At 40.2% G+C, this 21,078-nt stretch overlaps 1 protein-coding gene across 2 annotated transcripts in view; it reads right to left on the bottom strand.

Moving 5' to 3' along the window:
* Positions 1-21,078, bottom strand: part of MCF2L2 (MCF.2 cell line derived transforming sequence-like 2) — a 162,400-nt gene that overhangs the window by 46,079 nt on the left and 95,243 nt on the right. For both annotated transcript variants that reach the window (XM_075157294.1, XM_075157295.1), the window contains exon 16: positions 932-998. In XM_075157294.1, the coding sequence (XP_075013395.1) occupies positions 932-998 (67 nt within the window). The remainder of the gene's footprint in view (positions 1-931; positions 999-21,078) is intronic.

The raw sequence follows: 21,078 nt of genomic DNA, 5'->3' as shown, positions 1-21,078 counted from the left end.
AAAGATGAAATGATGTCCTTAGCATTCAGAAGCCATTTTGGTCATGTAGGGATGGAAACTGCTAAGTTTGATAGACACATATCTTTCTGCTACACTGCTTCATTGCAAAAGGGTTAGTTTGGATTTATTTGTTGAACTGTGGTATTTGGCTTGATTATTTGGTTGTTTCTTGTAGAAACTGGATTGTGTTTCTTCAATAAAAACTTTGAGACAAGAACATTCTGAGTGCAGATTTTAAACTCAAGAGTAATATATCAATTATCAGAGCTGTCAGCTCCCACAGATCAAATCCAATAAAGAAGCAACCACATGGCTGTAAAAAGAAACTACCCAGTCCTTCAAGTCCCACCCAAATACAGGCGTGATTGAGCCCTACTCAGCCTCCACCCTCCCACAGATTAGGGACCTGAGACTCCACACAGAGAGTATGCTGGTATCCTATGAGTTTCAGAAGCTCAGGAGTTGTATTTGCAGTGTGAGCTGCTCTTTTCTGTGTTCAGACACTACATGGGACAATAAACAAGAGGGGGAAGAGGGCCTTCCTTTTTCTCAATCATTTTCGAAACCTACATTCACAGAAATTTAGTGTCTGGCCCCATGGAAATCAAGGGTGCTGTTTCTGAGGCCTATTGATGGTATTTTGAAAAGGCACATTATTAACTATTCTTCTGTCCGTAACTCTGAGAACCACGCAACTTTTATCATTCTGTGGGCTGGAGTCAGAACAGGTGCCTCTTCTTTTAAGCCCTGAGGAAAGATGTTCAAAACATCCTTCCACCTTCCGTCTCCAAGGCTGAGCTATCTTGCTAACAGAGCCTGTGTACTCTAAACACGAGGTGGGAGGTGAGGGTGCTCAGCCCATGAAGGATGTGCACCCGCAGTGATGGCTTAGAGGTGAAGCACCAGAAGTCATTTCAGAAGAGTTTCTTACCTCTATTATACTTTGAAGTTCTTCTACATAAACCCGTTCTGTTTCTATCAGCTCATTGATTATGTGGCTAAAAGACAAGAAAGTGGAGAGTTACAGTGTTTACCAACAGTTCAACAAAGCACACATGAAAGAAAAAACGGTATTCTTTGCATATTCCTGTTTATGCCTCTGACTACACAAAAAAAACCCTCCAAAGGTCATTTCTCCATACTTCAATATTGTGCCTTGCTGATAAGCTTAAAAGTCCTAAACACCCCTTGGACTATTGTTTTTTCAGCTCATTTTAAACTTCATCTTGGTTGCTTCTGTCATTTTTATACCTACAAATCTGAATAAAAAGATTAAAAATGCCCCAGAAGGCAAACAAAAAAGGTTTCCTCTTCTAGTAATAATTAACAATAATTAATAAAAGGGGATTATATTTCCCAAGGCTATGTTACGTTTCTGTTTTGCTTTCTTTTATAAAATAAACAAAATTGGTGATTAGGCTTCCTTTCTTTAATACATTGAAAAAACAGGCAACAGGATGATGTCAGAAGTCTGAAAACATGAAAGTAAATTAGAGTAAAATATTCATACTATATTTTGGACTTTTCATTTCTAATATTAGTTCAATGCTCCTAGGTAACTTGGAGACATATATCTTGAAGATGCCTGATTTATTTCACAGAAACATGAATGTAACCAATTCACTTTTGGACAAATAACTAATTAGATTTTAAAATAAAATTGCATTAAATCCCTCAACTTTTTTTATGCATCAGTTGTCCTATATTATCAAGAAAATGTTCTCTTTAATACTCTTATGAACAAAGTTTTCAGGGTAGCTCTTCCAGAGGTTTGAGCAGTTTTTCCAAGTAAAAAAGGACTAATGCCTAGTATTGCTTTCCTGGTCCATGCTGCACAAGAGTCTGTAACCACACAGCTACATCAAGCAAAAACACATCACCAGAAGGACACTGGGGAGTAATGTCTAGAGGAACTGGAGTACGGCCAGCCATAAGCAGCACACAACCTGAGGCTCGTAAAGTGTAGGCAACTCTTGGCATCAATACCAGCACACGCATTTATCCAATATCTCTCTCCCCAACATACGTTAGGGTAAGGATGAAATCAGTGACGGCTAGAAAGAAGAAAAATATCTTATGCTTGGAGACCCCTCTACCTTAGGAGCTACCTGCCACTTCACACATACAATCAGTACCATCAATCCCACATTTTCCCCTGGAAATGTACTTGCCCAGCATGCTACTGGCCAGCCAAAGACATCATGTGTCTGGAGGGTAGCCTCCACAGTAAATGCTACAGGAACCATGTTTTTTGGCAAAAATACAGATTTCTGGTATTTTGGTGAAAAGCTCTCCAAGAGACTGGAGGAGATAGAAATCTGCTGCTCTGCTGCCTAGTGCCAGAAGCTGGAAGCATCTCAAGGCTGCTTTCTAGAGGAAAATACAAAGACTGCAAAGTCACTTCCATCACTCTGGAAGTGCTGGGAATTTTGCTCTGCCTATGTCTGGTTACCTGGTTTTTGTATATCACACAACAGTCATGCAATCAGCCAAACTCCATTAGCCCTTTATATCATGAACCACATCTACACTGTTGCATCCACTGTAAGGGATTTTGTCGTTCTGTGCATTTTTTAGGATGTCCTTTTTGAGATTAATAGATCAATCCCACTTCTGATAAAGCCTCCTTTAAATGCTTTGGCCAGGCATTTGAATGTAAAATACTTACATTTCAGGCAGCCTGAAATGCAAAAGCACTGACTAAAACCTTACTAGGTTACTAAAATAGATTCATTGATTTGCTTCCGATTTACCTAGTCTTTTTCAAGGCAATATGGTTTTACAGGCTAGGTGGGGACCACTTAGTCTGGTCTCATAGGCTATTACTACTTCATGGACCACTGCTTGAGAAACGTTATAAATACTGAGAAAACTAGACCTTACCTTCAACTGACCCATAATGTTTCAAATTTTGTAATAAAGTAACTAGGATTTCATAGGTATCTTGCCTTAACGTCTTAAGTAAAGACAAAATTGCATTTCCCACGAGGTAGGGAAATGGGTCAGGGCTGTACCCTGCACACTCCAGGACTACTGACTCCATTTGGTTAACCTTCACATTGATCTCAAATTGAGATATTTATGCACAGGAAAGCCGCATCTAGCAATAGGGAAAAAATGACTAAGCAATACTATTGAACAAACACCGGTGCAAAGGGATTCTGTAGTACTATGCATGATCTCATAAAGCCAAGCTATGTTGGACTTTAACCCATGTAAGAGCTCTGTCCACTTTTCCCTGAATTTGCACACCTTTGAGCTGGAAAATATGTTTGGGGTATGCTCAGAGTACTAGATTGCTCCTCATGAGATAGATATACATGCCACTTTAATGCACCTTCATGAGAATTGCACAGTCAATGGCCTAAGGGGCCATTTGTCAAAAAAATTATTTTACAAACATTAGCACTTGCTTTTACAGCTGACTGAAACAAATAAAACTTTTATCGTTAAATACGCCTTTCCTTTCAACAGCTATTGAAGTTACTGCACAGACCAGATGCAAAGGGGGACAAGCAGATTGCTACTGTTCTAGCATCGCTACCACTTGCAGCGCTGAAAAGAAATCATGAGCACAATGCACAAGTTGTTTCTGGAGTCAAAAACTTAGGCTGGCTTTCAAACTGAACTAACACACCTCATCAAGCTCAAGCCACTAATGGTTATCAAGCTACAACACAAACTCTAGTGGCACAAACTTGTTGAATCAGACAGATGTTTGGTGGTCACTATCTACTTCAAACTAAGTAGTTCAAATTACATTTGTCACTCTGGCTATCAGCTTCAGTAGACAAAATTGGAGATTTTGTTGTCCAGGTAGGCAGCTAACAGTAGATACAATAAAACAGAGACATACAAATATAACGTCCTATGCAAATTTCGTATTTGTATTGGCACGACAGTGTGGCCATGGAAACTGTGCATACATCCTACCTGTGCACACAGCTATGGCCTTTGCAATGATACACAGAAATATTTTAACTTTTAGCACGCTTCAGAGCCAAAGGGTGGTTATATTTTTGGATCCCTTGGTAGATCTAAGAACTACCGCTCCACACTTATTTCATGAATTGGAGAGCAGGTTTGACACTGTTTGAAAAGGTTGTTCCATCAGTTATAAGTTTTGAAGTATCACCTTTAACTTCAGCTCTAACCTAAATTTATTTTAAGGAAGCCTCAAATTCTGTTTATTATTTCTGGTCTCCAGATCCAGAAGGCCTAAAATTTCATGTTGCAGCAATTGGAACTTCATGAGGGTTATTTAATGCTCACGATTCACATTTACAAAGAGCTGCTGCATTGTTTAAAAAAACATAACAAAGCAGGTGTGACAAAGTCACCAGAGAACCTTAATGTCTTTAAGTTTTAAATTAATCTTTAATTTTAAGTTCATCTTACTGTTGAAAGATGCTTATTTACCTGCAAACAAGACATAGATCTTCCACAGATCTGTTATTTAGTCTGTTACCTAACAGATTACGTCAGGACTGACTCTGAAGCAAACCCAACACCTAGCTGACAATTACACCTGAAAAGCAAATTATTAGTCCATAGGTTTCCTAGTAACTGTCATAAACAAACAACAGTGTGGTGCCTGTCAAAAGCACAACTCAAAGTAATCCAGTAAGTGGAACAGAGGCCTTTAAGATATTTTACTATCCAGCTTTCTATGAAAGATGAAGCAAAAATGAATTATTTTAATCTTTTCTGAAGCCTAGTTTAACATAGAATACCAGTTCTTGAATCCTCATTGTAAGAAATCTGTTTTTTTAATTGATTTACTAAACCTAATTTTGTTTGGAAACATTGTCCATTCAGGGCATCATAAAAAAAAAAAATCACATATGAGGAACGTTTTATTAGAGGAAGTTCTGTGGGGCTCCTAAGATACTGCCATTGTAGTTATGGTGTTGTCATAAAATCTAACACAATTCTTTAAGAAGATTTGATTTTATTATTTAACTTAATTCTATATCTAGATTTATACTAAGAGTAAATGCTTTAGCTCTTTAAGTGTTATGAAAAACTTCTCTAGCTAACCCTTTCACTCCTTGTAAAGGTGGTGTTAGCCATTTTATCATCTCGGTTTCAATGACAATGAAACAGAGACAAAATCATGATGGTATTCCTTCAGCTCCTGGTTAGAGTTCGAGAGCTTCATGTCTCTAAACCATGAGTCTGTACATAAAGGGTAATCATTTTCCAATATTTCTCCAGTGAGATAGCAGGATTTGTTGCCTAAATAAGACTTTCACTGCTCATTTTTTTGGCGGGTTTTTTGTTGTTGTTGTTGTTTTTTGTTTTTAACTGTAGTTGTTTTCCAACCACAGATTGTGTCCACATGAAAAAAGAGGAATTTGACCAAACATCCAGCATTCTGTCAGACTCAGCACACATGCTTTAAAGCTGTTTTTACACTTGTCTCTTGGTACCCATGACCAAGTACATCTCTGGGATTTCCTACTTGGAACACAGGAGCCGTATGCTTAAGCCTCCCACTGTCCCCAAAGAAGAATACGTCTCATGCTTCTGCAAAGAGCTGCAAACTCTATTCCCAAGGCTGCCACTGGTTGAAAGTCTTGCATGATATAATCCATCCATCCATCTATCTGTGCCCATCCCACAGTCTCCAGATGTTATTTTACATGATTACAACACTATTCTTCTGAAAGTGTTATCCTGTATTTCTTTCTCTAACAGGGTTGGTGCTGCAGCAGCCACCAGGAACACTCAGCACAAACCCGTGAGAAAAGAGCCTTCCTTAGCTCCAGTGCTCCCGGAGTAACTTACCTGAATTGCTCTCCAAATAATATCCACAGCAGCAAGATCTCAAACATTAAAGGTTGTTGCCCATGAATCACTCTCTTGTCAAACTGTTAACAATATACAGCTGTGCACTTGGGCAAGGGCCTTCCACAGACCTCAGAGTTGCCCTGACAAAGATGCAATTTAAGAACAGTAAATTGAAGAGCTACATAAATGTGTCTTGCTGCTGCGGGGGAAAGCATTGAGAGGGTATAAAGGAGATACTTTTACGCTCACTGTGTGGTAAATGATGAAGTAGAGAGCTCGCTATATGGCACAAGGGATGTAATGGCATCTGAGATAGTCTAACGGCCTAGAAAACTGGTAGTGACATAATCTGAATTACATCAAGCCGTGAGGGGTGAAATGTGAAATGTTCATCATTTCTTCCAGGATGTCATGGGGCAGCGAGGGTAAGTCAGCATGCACCTGCTGCGAGTATCATGTTTAAGGAAAATATGATGCAGCAATTGACAGGACTATTGTCACAGGCGGTTCTTCCAACTCCCTTTTTCCCTTGCGTGGTCTCAACAAGCCTGACTAGGTTAGAAGTCATTTCTGGTGACCAGCTACATCATTAAGTCCTCTTCACATTGTCCAACATTCGAACAAAGCTAATATTGCAAATGCAAACATACATTGTTTCTAAAGAGAAAGGACATTGGACTGTACATAAGAAATTAAGACAAATGCAGCTAATCCATTGTCCTTCTAACTGCTAAGAAAGTACAGGCACCAGGCTTCACCCTAATGTTTCTCAATAATATCAGAAATTAAACAAAAGGTGAAACAGTGAAGGAATGAGAAGGCACATCAGAAAAATGAAGAATACAAGCTAACCAATGGCAGATCAGAGATACAGGCCCTTACTGTATTTAGTTTTAAACCTATCTCACAGTTCCTTCAGTCTCTCTCTTTTTTTCTGTGCCCATGTCCAAACTACATAGCAAAGTTTCATGCAGATTTCTACCAGCTTCCAAGGGCTTTTCTCCAGCCTCCAGTGCTGCCACACACGCTGCTCACCAGCCTCAACCAGCAGACTGCTCCCTTGGAGGTAGCAGCAGACACAGCACTGATATATCTGCTTTTGTATTTGCTTTCCCCTTCACAGAGAAACATGAAAACAGGAGATGGAGCCAGGAGGGACCACTTGAAATCTTGCCCTTGGTGCTAAGGGACTGTTCATGGTTTGGCCGTGTATGAGAACTTGCATCCTATAAACAGCTCCTTGCAGTTGGCTGCAAGGACAGCTGAGAGGACTCGGACATAATTTCAGAATAGAAGAAGCTTGCAGCCTCAACTTTGGACTCAGCGTTGTAATTACAGGAAAGACCCAAACACTCCCCTTGGTGACTAGAAGGTGGAGAAAAAACTAGGTGTAACTGGGACGTGTGAGGTAAAGGGAGGGGGAATCTTCCACACTCCATTGTTCCTTTATTTCAGAGACATTTTACAAGAATATGAGGTTTGGATGGCAACAGTTCAAAGACAACAAAACTCTGAGTTGGCTGAAGTTTATGGGCAGCTCTCACAAGGGTTGTCCTCACCAGGATCATTCCCAAGTAAGCAGGCCATCTCAGCACGGATAGTGAAGGATTAGGCATCTGACCTGAAGGTCTAAGGTTTCCATGGAGTCTGAGAAATCCCTAAGATCCTATCTGTAGGCATCCTTGTTGCCAGTAAACCTTCATTCCACTGGAGTATACTTGCTCCTTCTCCAAAGAAACAAAGAGACTCAGCAAATTAGAAGAGTTCCAAAGGTGGAATATTCTGGTCCCAATAATACCTGACCCACTAGCTTTCCTGGTGTGGAAATAGTGACATGAAACACTGCTCGGGAGAGCAAGGACAGCTTTCCCTCTGTGGAGGGAGTTTGCTATGTGTCCCAGCAGAGAGGGCTCAGCCACCACTAACCTGGCAAAGCACTCTGTATGGCTGGGCCTTTGCTGCTACCATAACTTGGCAGAATTAGCCACAGAATGTGGCTGTGGCAGGGAGAGATCACACACAGGCCCATTGATGTGATGTCGTCAGATGTTCCTGCGGCAAAGGAAACTTCTCGTTATGGGAAACAGTTAAAACGCATGAACTAGCTCACATTTCTTTGAATTATCTGTTTCTAATGAAACACGATGACCTTGATTACACTAAGACCACATTGCCCAGAGGTGTGATTTCACACCAGTTTCCTTTGGGCAGATTATTCTCGCTTTGGCAGCCATGCCATCCTGTGGCCCTGCAGCACTACTAAGATCTCACACATTGAGCCACTTTCCACCCAAAATGACTCCTAGCTTTGGGAGGCACTGCAGTGCCAGCACAATAACGATGATAAGAAAGGAGAAAGTAATAGGAAAACTATTTCTACTTTGTCATTAGTGCTCTCTCTGACCTCTGGCAAGTTAGCTGTGCCATGCTGAAGTGAAGAAAAAAAAATGATTGCATAAAGGATTCTCTCCAACAGGGGTGAGAATGTAGGAGCTGCAAAGGACAGTAAAGCATCGGGAAGAGACTTGTTTTTAGCCAAGGTTGTAAGTTAAACCTTGAAACTGAGGTAAATGCTTTTATTAATTAGCACCTTTCACTTGTAGTGGTGCATTTCTCTATCTGTCACTGCCTGTGCTGACATTTAGACCAAATGTAGCTATTTATATTGCTTTGGACTGTGCAAATAGCAACTAGCAATGTTGTTAACCAGTATAAACTAATCCTGCACTGTGTTACCCTGTTGCAACAAAACTTTGTCAATAGGTATTTATATGAGCTGGCTTCTACCGGTAACTGAGAGCACGCTATTAGGAAGGTCCTTACCACAATGACCATACAGAAGACATGTACCAGCCCATTATATATTAACTCTTCCTCCTTCCTTCTTCCTTAATAACAGTAGAAAAAGGAAACATAACTGAATGGCTGGCCAAGCTCCCCAGGTATGTCAGGTCATTATGCAGTTCTGTATCATAATAATTCTGGTAGGAGCAGTGTCAGATTGTTCCTCTGCTGTGATATGTGCTACCTTAAAAACCCCTATCAAATATAATGAAACACTAAGCAGAAATAATATCTAGAGACTACCACAACCTATTAATATCTCCTCTGGCTAAATCTCAATGGGTTTTTGCTCATACAGTTACTATTTGTGCATCCTGCTCAGATGGCAACATAAAACTAATTCAGGATTTCTGTTTCCATAACTGTGCTTCTTTTCTAACAAACTCATTGGCTCACTTCCATTTACAGAACTTGTTTCTATGCCAGGATTTGCTATCACAGGTGCCTGTCCTGATAAGGAGTCTTTTCCCAGAAGAGGAACTGGAGCCATCAAATAGAATTAAACCAGTGAGCTTTTAAAAAAAAAAAACCCAACTCATAAATCATAACTGGTGCTCCAAAATTATTATGCAGCAGAAAACCTGTCTGCATGACTGATGTGGAGCCAACAAAAGTGGCACTCATGCATGGGTACTCCATATCTGTCTTGCAAAAACACACAGTGCCTGGAAGATGAAAAGTTAATATTTGCAACAGCTGAAACAGCAAAATACCAGTGTGCAAGAGCAAAATACTCAGTGGAATCCATTAAATTGATAAAAATAAAATAAACATCACCTTTATTAATATATCTAATTTAGATAGAGATCCACTTAAATGGAAAATATTGGCTTTTTAAATACCTGAGGCTTCAAAACCAAGAGAAAGAACTGAACAGAACTGTGTGCAGTGCAAGGGATATATACATATACTTGGAATAAACATCAACATTGGATAGAGTTGGAGATAAACATAAGAGAAGTAAGAGTGAAAAATTTACTAGCCTGCAAAAATGAGCACAATGGTAAAGACCTTCTTAGCCCAGCACTCTGGCTAGTCTTAAGTGTTGTCAGATTTCTATTTCTGAATGTAAATAAAATATAACAAAATTATATTTTTTGCAGAGGTATCTCTTTTGCAGGTAGTAAGTGGAGAAAATCTCACTGTCCCAGTGGAAATGGAATCAACAATAAATAGCACATCCAGTTTTGAACTAGAAATTGCTACAAGAAATTCTAAGACTGGTCTAATCTTAAAATCTCAAAATGATCTCTGTGCTATGGAATCAAAAGAAATGACAGCATGTCAGCTGCTGCGTAGAGGAAACTTCCATTCCACCTACATAATTGCTTTTAAGAGGAATTTTTTTTCATTTCTCACAGTGCGAAAATTGCCTTTCCCAGTTGAAAAGTATTCTCAGCTGAGATTGTGCAACAGCTCAAGTGAAATTTAAGTAATGAGTCAGTTGCTGTACTTTACCTCCTGAAGTGGAATAAAAGATCATTCTGGACGTAAGAACATTTGTTTGAATGGAACTTTATATTTGTTAGTTGATACAGAAAACATTTCTGATTTCTCTGACACATATTCTCCCTTTTTTCTTTTTTCAAATGAAAGAGAGCAATGCCTTGAAAGAACAATGATTGTTCTTAAAGTATATTTCATGGCTGCAAATGAACCCCAACTAACTAACTTTGAGAAGCATAAGGGATTTAGATAGTACACTCCATCTCATCTGAAAATTAATGCCCCTTAGTGAAGATATTGTAATTGCCTGTCTAGGTGATCCTATTCTGCTGCAATGTCAAATGGATATGCTCAAGTTATTATGGAAGTTCTTCTGAGCAGAAGGACTGTATCTTTGTTAGAAATATATTTCACCACCGAAGTCACCATTTATAATATTTTGCTGCTTCTGAAATGATCTGATCTCTTCACATATAAGGAATTGTCCCACATTCAGTGTTCCCAAAACAAATTACCTTGGGGAAATACCTTTATATATCTTAATTAGTTGACCTACATTATAGAAACCAGAACATAGTTGTTAATGGAGAGGCAAATTAATTAAATCACCTACAGAGAGGAATAATATGAATAGAGGACTAAAAGTCAAGCAGGAGTTGTTTCTCATCTCAGCTGTGCATCTGCACTGAAATGATGCAGCTCTGTACTCAAATCTGAGCTAGCTTTAGATAATGTGGATGCTGCAGACTGGTCCTTACTGTGACCAAAATAACATGCCAAGTAGCTGGTTAAATATTTGTCAACTACCCATATTTGTGAACTACCCATCAGGACCACCTTGTGATTTTGGTCTTTTAACCTTGCAGCTGCACGGTTTCTAGTTGATGATAAAGATATATTTAGCTCTGTGATACCTCAGCATTGAGTAATCAATTAGCTAAAAGCAGGCGAATAATTTATAGATCAAATTTGCTACTAATGTAACTGCTAAGTGGTATTAGTATTAGGCCATATTTTAGCAGATTGTAGTAGGTTGCTAGTAGATTGTTATCCGTACAAGCTACGTGACACACACATGCTTGTAAAATATCTGCATGTAACTGAGACATTGCAGGTTAACCGGCTGCTCCCATACTGTGGAGACTTCCACGTAATTTCTTAGCACTGTTTGCTTGCTTGAGATTATGTGTATTTACATATAGGCCACAGAATTAACTTAATGACTCAAATTTCAGTATTCTTCCTTAGAAATATTATCCAATCAAAAGCAAACCTTCTGATTTCTTAGGGCCAGGCAGATCTACTACAGCTGGATCTTTCATTTATTACAGCAACGCATATTGCATAAAGGACTTAAAGTGAGGACCTGCTAAACTGAAGTCATTACAGGCATTCAAGTTTACCAGCCAACAAAGGAAGCTCACTGCTTTTTAAAATAGAAAAATACAAAATATATACAGAAAAAATAAATTAAGGTTATTAATATACTCATCTTGAGATTTACCTTCTTACTTGTTTCCAGCTAGTAAGGACTAGAACATACAGTCACAGATTGTATTCAAAAGATGAGACCTATAACATAAAGCACTCCAGGTTTTGCATGTCCTATCGTTGTGGGAAATTCACAGGGTTCCTGTGTCCTGGAAGCCATTTCCTTCCTGGATGCTTTTTTCTTAAAAGTTGGAAATAGAGCAGGTAAAAGATCTCTAGATATGTAATAGTTTCTGACTTTAGCAAAAACTATTTAACAGCTTTTTTCTATGCTCAACTTGATTTTTAAGACACAAACTACTTTCAGTTTACATGCAGTATTTTTTTTCCATTCCTAGGTAGACACGATATAATGATATCCAAATACCAGTTGATCTACTTGAGCAAGAAATCTGATAAAGGCTGACAGTGCTGTGGATTTTCCCACACAGAGTGGTAAAGCATGATATTTGAAAAGGGCTTTTTTAATAAAAGCAAAAGTTACAGTGGTAAAACCCCAAAACTTTCAAACAAACAAGACCTAAAAAAAAAAAAACCAACCCAAAAGTAGGTTAAAGGAAGCTTAATGGGAACTATTTATACTGAGAATTCATGTTGACTACTAGGCTTTAAGTAAATTTAAAACATGCCCACAGCCTCTCTCCAAAATTGTGTGTAATCTCAGGTGGGTATCCTTGCTGAGCTGGTGTGACAGAGAAGGATTTAGGCACATGTGACTCCGCTCCGTACAGATTCCTACACCACCCTCACCTCCAGAGCACCTCCGTCAGGTGGTGCAGCTAACATCTCCCACGCCCGTGGCACTCCCTCGTCCTCCTCCTGTCCCTGCAAGGACCTTTTGTGCCATGCAGAGCCATTTTGGGTTGGGATAGAGAAGCTGAACACAAAACTATTGTTCACTTCAAGCAAGTAGCAACACAAATACTACCCTGAAGGGCCCACTGCTGGAGGAGGAGGAGAGCTCCAGTGATTTTGATTCTTGTAGCAGATCTGCTCTTGACCGCTTTGTTCTGCGAGACTTTGGAAGGCCGTTTGGGTAGAATGAGGAATTAGTTTTATTATTAAAATTAATAACAATTGATTTTACAGACAGCCCTGAGTTTATGTCGGGGAGGGCAGACCAGAGAAGTCCGTGTTGCACTTGGAAGGGAGGGGATGGATTTGATGAAGATGCCTAGTTCCTGTGGGGGTTTGTATTTCAGTCTGAGATGCCACCCTAAGGAAACTCCACCCTGCAAAATCCACTTCTCCCTGTAATAGGACACAGCATTGTGCCAGACTTAAAATCTACAGTCCTCCTGCCCGAGCTTTGGTGATCTCTTGGATATACCCTGCTTTTAAATGCCTTCAAGAATGAATATTCTCTGGGCCTCGGGGGAAATAAACCAGGTGTTAGTTACATGACAGTAGGAATGAAACAGGGAAAGTAAATCCCGACAAGCTAAAATTGAGTTTATAGGAGCAGCTGGAACACATATTCTGCTTTAGTTAATCTCTTCTTGGCACGTTTACATCAATAAATTGTGAACTGCCATGGCTGAGGAGCAAACACATCCTTCTGTTGTGTGTGTGTCATGCTTTCTCTGCAGCGGTAACCTGGGGCAGAGGGGCAGGCGAGGGTCATACCATCTGCAGCTACCACGCTCCACCCAGCACTGACTGGGGATCACAGCTCTTAGCAACACCCATATCCATTTACTAAGCTATACTTTGGACAACCCTCTCTACCACACCTCTGGAACACAGCTTGCAGAATTTGATAATAAGCTTAGAGAAAGAGGGAGAGACACTGTCTGTTGGAAGATATTCCAAACTTAGAAAGCAGCTTTAGAGAATTGTAGGATAGATTCCAGCTGCAGAATGTGTTCAAAGGGCCACTTTACAGATAACTCTCACAACTGCAGGTTGCAGGAAACTGGGACGATATTACCTAGTATTTGGGTTACAGTATTACCCCTGTTTCTTGCTTTTTTCTCTAAGCAGCTGCTAATGGCCAATGTCCGAGATAATACAATGGGACAGATAGATTTCTGGGCTCACCCAGGACTGCCATTCCTCTGCTTTTCTCCCTGGAAGAACAGGAAGCTTGGGTTATCAATCTCAGTGGCTGTTACAGGTCTTACACAAGCCTTGCCTATGTGGGAAATGTCTAGTTTGCCACTTCAGTGTTTGTGGTTAGAATTGGGGCTGGGTGAGTTGCAATGGTGACTGGAAGAGGTAAGAGCACGCCATACCAGACAGAGCTATTACAGAGGTTGGAGCTCTTGGTGCCCTCTACCCAGGCAGTAAGTCTGGCCTGAGAGTACTAGTGGGGAGCCAGCACAGACAAACAGAACCTATGCATTTTCACCAAGAACAGCATGCTCACTGCCACGTTATTTAGCCCTAATTCAAATCAGATACCATAAAAGCAAGATTGTCCATACTAGTTTGTCCAACATGGCTATTAACCAGGGAACAGCATCTGAAGACAGGTTTGCAATAACTAGAAATGCAAATAAAGCATCAGCCTTCAAACTAGAGGCGACAGAGAAACACCAGCAACAGTGTAGTGAATAATCTGGATATGCATGGGACCTTTGCAGAGTCTGCAGAGGATCTGTTTGACAAACAAGTGATACTACATAGAACAGAATTCCTGTTTAGGCCCGTATGAGGAAAGAAGGTTCCTGCTGGATGAAAAAACGTAAATGAATTTTCGGAAGTAAATATAGCATTCTAAACATGAATATGTCACAAATCTTCCAAACCTGGTTATTATATTCCCGGTTAACGAGCAGCTTGTTAAATGCAGGAAGTAAAGTCAGCGGTGATTTACCGAACGGTGCAATTGATAAATCACTGCTCCATTGCATCACTAGCTACACAGGACTGCGTGATCTCGCATCTGCGAAGTCCTGTCTGCTGCTATCCTGCAAACCATGCAATTATTTAGATCAGCCCAGTGTGGGTGCAAGTCACTGATAGCCCGATTAGGCAACATGACATGCTCTTTGTGCTGCTGTAAATGACAATGTGAGGTGCTCAGCACTTCTTCATGAGCTAATTGACATACAGGAGCTGCATGTTTTTAACTTCAGATCAGTTTAAAAGCAGATTTCATTGGAACTGGTGTGAATGCTTTGGCAGCTCTGTCTGGAGAATTTTGCGCCCTGTGAGGTGTGATTGCTCCCAGTTTGTTTCAGTGGTTTCTTAGCCTGGAGACTGTCACTGGCCTGCCCTTCAAAGAGAAAGCAGCTGAACTGAGGTAGTATAAAATCAGACCAGTGCCTCTCCTCTTTCCCCATCCATCAGCTTGGCAGTGATAACAGGGCTGAATAGCATCCTCTGCTCCTTGGCTTGTGCCTATGCTACCTGAGATTTCTAGGTGTCCTTCACCTAGAAGGACAGAAAGGCCAAGGACTGTCAGCCCTCTATGTCAGAGCAAAGCAGGGTGTTTATGCAGAGGTCATATAGCTACAGTTAGGGGGCAAACAAACATAGAAGCCTTCAGGCCCACATGTGCTGCTTCTGACAAGATGCATCCAGTCCTAAGCCAACCCAGAGCAGTCTTTATTTGCATATGCTTTATAAACCCTGAGATGGATCAGGGTGTGGGAGAGAGCAGAACTTTGGCATAGCAAGTAGCCGTCAAAGAGATGATACAGAGTGCTCCCCATTGACTATGTGCTTGCTGAAGTTTCCACTGCTTTTCAAGTGGAGCACACACATTCCTGTGACACAAGGCAAGACAGAAGATACCTGTGATCATAATCTCCCCATGTGCCTAAAACAAACCAACCATCCAGTACGTGCATGTGGCCAGCTGCATTCCAGGAGCCTGCCCAGAGCCAGCAGGCAGCAGAACAACTGCACAGAAAACAAGTTGAGGAATTCCTGGAATTTCTGAAGAGTATTAAAATAACCTTAGTATCCAATAGCAAGCAGGTATGAGAGATAATAGCAGAAGTGACTGCTTATCCCTCTTTGATACTTGATTAAGTGCAAATTTTGTAAGAAAGCATGTGAATGTTGAGAGTGTTTATTTCAGCTTTTCTCTACCTCCCAGATTCTTTGGGAGCAAGGACACAAGGACTTCAGGAAGCCTCCAGAACACTCAGTAAACCACTGCATTGCAACAGTAAGATTTTTTTTCTCCTGTTCCTAATAATTTTCCCAGTTCCCAGAACTATTTGGATCTATAGTAGGAATATGTTTCCTCTTTCTATTCTACACACATTTCTATCAGCAGCAAGATCTCCCTACATGGCAGCATATACTTCACTTCAAAGATCTTCCCAACTCTTTAGGCTGTAATTAGACTTGTAAGTGCTGGAGCCAATCTGCCCAGCAGGGAAACTTCTCTGAAAACAAAGATTTTGTAAAGGTTGAAAGAGATGATGGCAAACAAGAAATGGCTAGTGGCTTCTTGAAATTTCTCCTGCTGACTGCTCTTTCATCAAGTCTGGTGAAAGAATACAGTTCTTTGTGCCTAACAATAAAGTCAAGAACATGGTTTCTCTTTTAAGATATAGGCTCCAAGTTCTTCCCCTCTACCAGCTGAAAGTTTTCAAGAGTCTGAAAATTAGACTGGAAAGACACGCTGTTGGGGTTCTACTGTAACACTTATGTCTCAACCACTCACCAAAATCACCCTATCTCAATTGTAATAGAAGTCTATATTATATTATATTATATTATATTATATTATATTATATTATATTGTGAAATTTGTTACATCTTGCATTTACACACTGTAGGGAAACCTTTGCAATGGATCTTACTTACACCATATAAAAGGGAAAACTCATTCCCCCTTTCAGGGATGTTGAGTTTGGAAAAGAGAAGGCTCCAGTGCGACCTTATTATGGCCTTTCAAAATATAAAGGGGGCTTATAAGAAAGAGACATTCATCAAGGCCTGTAGTGGCAGGACAAGTAGCAACGGTTTTAAACTGAAAGAGGGTAGATTTAGATTGGACGTAAGGAAGAAATTTTTAATGTTGAGGGTGGTGAGACACTGGAACAGGTTGCCCAGAGAAGCTGTGGATGCCCCATCACTGGAAGTGTTCAAAGTCAGGTTGGACAGGGCTTTGAGCAACCTGCTCTAGTGAAAGGTGTCCCTGCCTATGAAAAGGGGGGTTGGACTGGATGATCTTTGGGTCCATTCCAACCCAAACCATTCTATGATTCTATGATTTATCTCTGCCTCCTGCAGAAGCTCTGCATCTTTGGCCAATAGCTAATAAAATCAAGGATCTTAGTTCCTCTCTCCTGCCATATGCAGCTCTGATGATTACAACTTGGACACCAAAGCTTTTAGCAGCACTCCCTGAGCTACTAGTATTTTTGACACCAGTCCACACCTAAATTTAGCAATTCCCAGACCTAATGTCAGTGCAACTTTGCTATTGCTGATTTAGAGTAGGGCTCTGGCACAATATTCTCATTCTGAAAATAGCTTCTAATTCTTTACCCAGGGCAGAAGCGCTATCCTGTTCTACCCACACAACCTGATGATTCAGTGATATACTTAGTTATTCTCATGTTCAGAGTGATGCACAGACTGATTTATGAAGCTCCCCAGTCCTTGTTAGATCAATAACACTGAGGGTAGGCCTGACCCAGATATTAAAATACACTGAATTTAAAGGACTCTTAAATTTAAATCATATCCAAATCTGCAGTTGGAACCTGTTATTTAAGGGTACAAACACCTTCAGGCATAGACCCGTAGGTTGCACAATCCAGGATGTGAGTTTGCAAAGTGACAGCTGGCTACTGGTGTGCAGAAGTGATGCCAGATGCTCCACAGATTTCCTCAGCAAACTTTATGTGCGTATTCAGAGGATAAGCAATGAGGTTGGACTGTGTACATGCTTGGAGACTATTTTGCATGTATACAGAAGCGCTCCATGCATACGTGATAGCTAGGGCCATCCCATATGCTTAAACTTGACTCTCTTTCATTTAAGTCCCATAAATGATAGCTCAGACTCCAAACCCTAGAGCTGGTCATTCATGAAGTTAATTCTATTTGAATATAAGCTCTAGAAGAGCTTACAGTCTCATGAGAATTTAATTCAGAAAGCAGGGATTATGCTGCTTATGTGACATGCCATATCTGAGTACAAAACCACCAACGCCTTGCAATTTTCCAGCTTATTATTCAGTAGTAATAGACATGAATGAAAATTAGACACAAGTAACACTACTGTAACTCCTGCCACTGCACACCTATCACTTCAATATACATGTTGCTATGCTTATGAGTGATCACTGTCAAGGCCACGTTGACAACCCATTGATAACATCAACACCACGTGCAAGATCTGGGGGGTCATCTCATTCAAAGAGTTAAGCTGTGGTCAGAAAGTCCAGGAACAGATGTCATACTTCTGTGTTTTCAAAGGGAAGCACTAACATTGACTAACAAGGTCTCCTCGGCTTTGTTGCAAGGTGGACTAGAAAAATGATGGGCAAATCGGATCCAAAGCCAATCAACCAGAAAATATTCCAAATTTACAGGAAATTCAGTTTCATATCTGATGGGGATCAATATCAACTGTTTGGATGCAGTTTCTTGATCAGTTTATCCATTCTGTAACTATGAAGGAATAAACATGCACCTTTGCATGCTCCCAGTCACTCCATCCTGCCCCCTCCCTTGCATTTGACAGTGATTGTACACCAGCATGGACACTCAGATAAACTGGTGAGCAAGATTAATTGACCCAACTCAAAACTAACGTCACAAAAAGAAAAGAAGTCATACTAGCTGCACACTTGCTAAACCTGTACGAGGATACAAAGGGACTACATGGGATGAGTGTGGGCAGAGAAAGAGGAAGAAAGGACAGCAGCAGCAGCAGCCCGAAATGAACTTAGACTGATTGTGAAACCGTCATCAGAATAGACCTATGAATCAGATTTCCTTTCTTAAAATGATACCACAGAACATCTGACCAAATCAGCTCCCCATAATAACGTTTGAACATAAATTGCAAAATATCACAGTAATGTAGTTAATGCACGTAAGATAATAAGGAATGCAGTAGCTAGGACTCCATGAATTTTGGTCAATATGCTATAATAACATCTATACAGGCAGCCTACAGCCATTTGTGTAAATGCACTAGAAAGGGTTGCCCTCCTTGTGATTTTATCAAAAATGCCCAACTATTTCATGCTTACAGTCTAAGCTCAGAGTCATGTGATTATGAAAGACCATCAGATTTCTCATACAAGAAACATCTCATGGATACACAGAAAGATTTGAAAATGCAAACTAAAAGGCTCTCGGTTAGAATAAGATATAACAAGAGAGCTACGAAGGCCACCTGAAAGTAAAAGCAATGAGGGTCCAAAATTACGATTTTTGCATGGAGGGTGCTGGTTTGGTTTATCAAACAGAATTGCACTTCTGGATTTAAAAATCGTCTTCCTATTGACTAAATACCTCCTCTCATGAATCTTAGGCCCAGACTCTGTATACTGGGCTGCACTGGACAACACAACAGTTACAGCACACAGATGCTGTTTGATCATGCTAGTCCATACTGCTGGAATGGGTCTATGTGATGAAGAAGGCAGCAGCTGGGCCAGAGGCACCTATCACAACCCCTCTGAGAGCACTGTGCAACTTCGTCAGGGCTCCACGTAGACTCAAAGGCTCAGAAGCGTTAAATGACAGATCTCTGATCCCAACCTCCTTGTAAAAGTACTTCACCGGTAAGCAGGCTTCTGTGTTGCTTTTTCTTTTCTAGAAACAAAATTCCCTCCTACCTTCCTCTCCCACTGGGCAAGAATAGCTAGAAGTACATTGCTCATAGCAAGAGTAGGAAACAATAACAGCAGAGCAGCTTAACACAAATCTGCAGGAATTGCAATTCATTCTACAAAATTGCAACATCTAGGTATTTCTCCTTGTTCTGGTGAATCTTATCAACTCATTATTTATGCTGAAATAGGGCCTGAAGTCTCCAGCCAGGCCTGAGGCCAACAGTGCCAGATGGCTGTATGCGTACAAGGAATCAGCCTGTCTAAAATCCCGTTCCTGCAGGCATGCGACTGCACTCGCCTGCATCCGTTCTCAAGTATTAGTCCTTACGCCAATAAACCACTTTGCTCTCTAAACAGCTCTGAAGACCTGAGCCTGTGTGCGCTGTAGTAGTGCATGACAGTGTGATTAACACGCAGGGTAGGTGTTTCCTGGAGAAAAACATGTGTGACCTGCTTTCTAGAATAGCTGCTTATAGTGCTGTTTCCTTCTTTGTTAGTTTAGATATGCAACCTGCTATGCATCTCTGTCAGGGCTGAGGCCAAAGTGGACAAGATATGGCTGGGATGGGATGTTAAAGATTTAATTCATGAACAAATAAGGGTGATGTTCTAAAAAAACTCTCCCTAACAACATTACTGGGGAAAAAGAGGAGGTGGAGCTTTATTTCTAAATAAGTTCTTGTCTCAGCAGAGGATCTGACCCTAACAGGATTTTGGTTTAAAAAAAAAAAAAAAAAAAGAAAGGAAAGAAAGAGAGAGAAGACAGTAAGTCCATTTTTTTTATTACTAGAAAATAAAATTCCTGAAGTGATACAGATAGAAACTCTCCTACTGTAATTTCAGGTCAGAAGCAGGATGAAGTCTGCTTACTTCACTGAAAGAGATGCTCTTTTAAATTGGGGAAAATTCAGATCAACCAAGATGGGAAATCAGTGAGCACAAATGAAAGGTTGCTCATCCTTTGAGCAGGTGTCACTTTTCAGGAAAAAAGTGGACACAACTGTAAGACAAACTCAGTCACACCAAACTAAGTCTATTTGTAGTGTTGATTAGAAGCAGTCACTTTTGTTCAATAATTTAAATACCTCTGACGTTGCTTTCTATGGACCTAGTTCTTAGAATCTTGTAATTATGTCTGAATTGTGTTTCCCCATACACATACCTTAAATTTTAAAGGTATCTCCTGATTTTGAAAATGTGACTCCTTGAAGTGGTATTTTCTGGAAACTGCGTTATCAAGACACAGATAACACAGAAATATTTTGGTTTTAATTTTTAAATGTCTTTGGAACATTTGACTTTGGAAGGCTCCAAGTTGATACTTTTTCATGCTTGTGTTTGACAAGCTGGCCTCCTACACATTAAAAATATTAAGTTAGAATTGCATGCTTGTAGTCATATTTGGTTGAAGCATAAGTGAATCATGGTTTGGTTGGTTTTTTTTTTTTTAATTAGCTGTGGAAGGAAGAATCCAGCTGCTTTTTTTTTTTTCTTTCTGGTTTACCAATTGCAACTAAAAATGAAAACAGGAAAAACTGTATCACCAGCCAAGAAATCGGTGCTCTAGAGTTTTTAAAATATCTATCATTGAGAATTTCTCATTCTGAAAGGGACCGTTTTATCACTGATAAAATGCTTGAATACTTTAAGAATGAAGAATAAACTTACAGAAAAAAAACATTTGTGATCTAGGGAAGGAATCAGCAATTATCGTTTTGGTAAGAAAAATGAATGATGCTTTGTT

The sequence above is a fragment of the Calonectris borealis genome, chromosome 9 (assembly GCF_964195595.1).
Source record: "Calonectris borealis chromosome 9, bCalBor7.hap1.2, whole genome shotgun sequence".
NCBI lineage: Eukaryota > Metazoa > Chordata > Aves > Procellariiformes > Procellariidae > Calonectris > Calonectris borealis.
The sequence above is the reverse complement of the archived record's forward strand: the minus strand, read 5'-3'. Positions and strand labels throughout refer to the sequence as shown.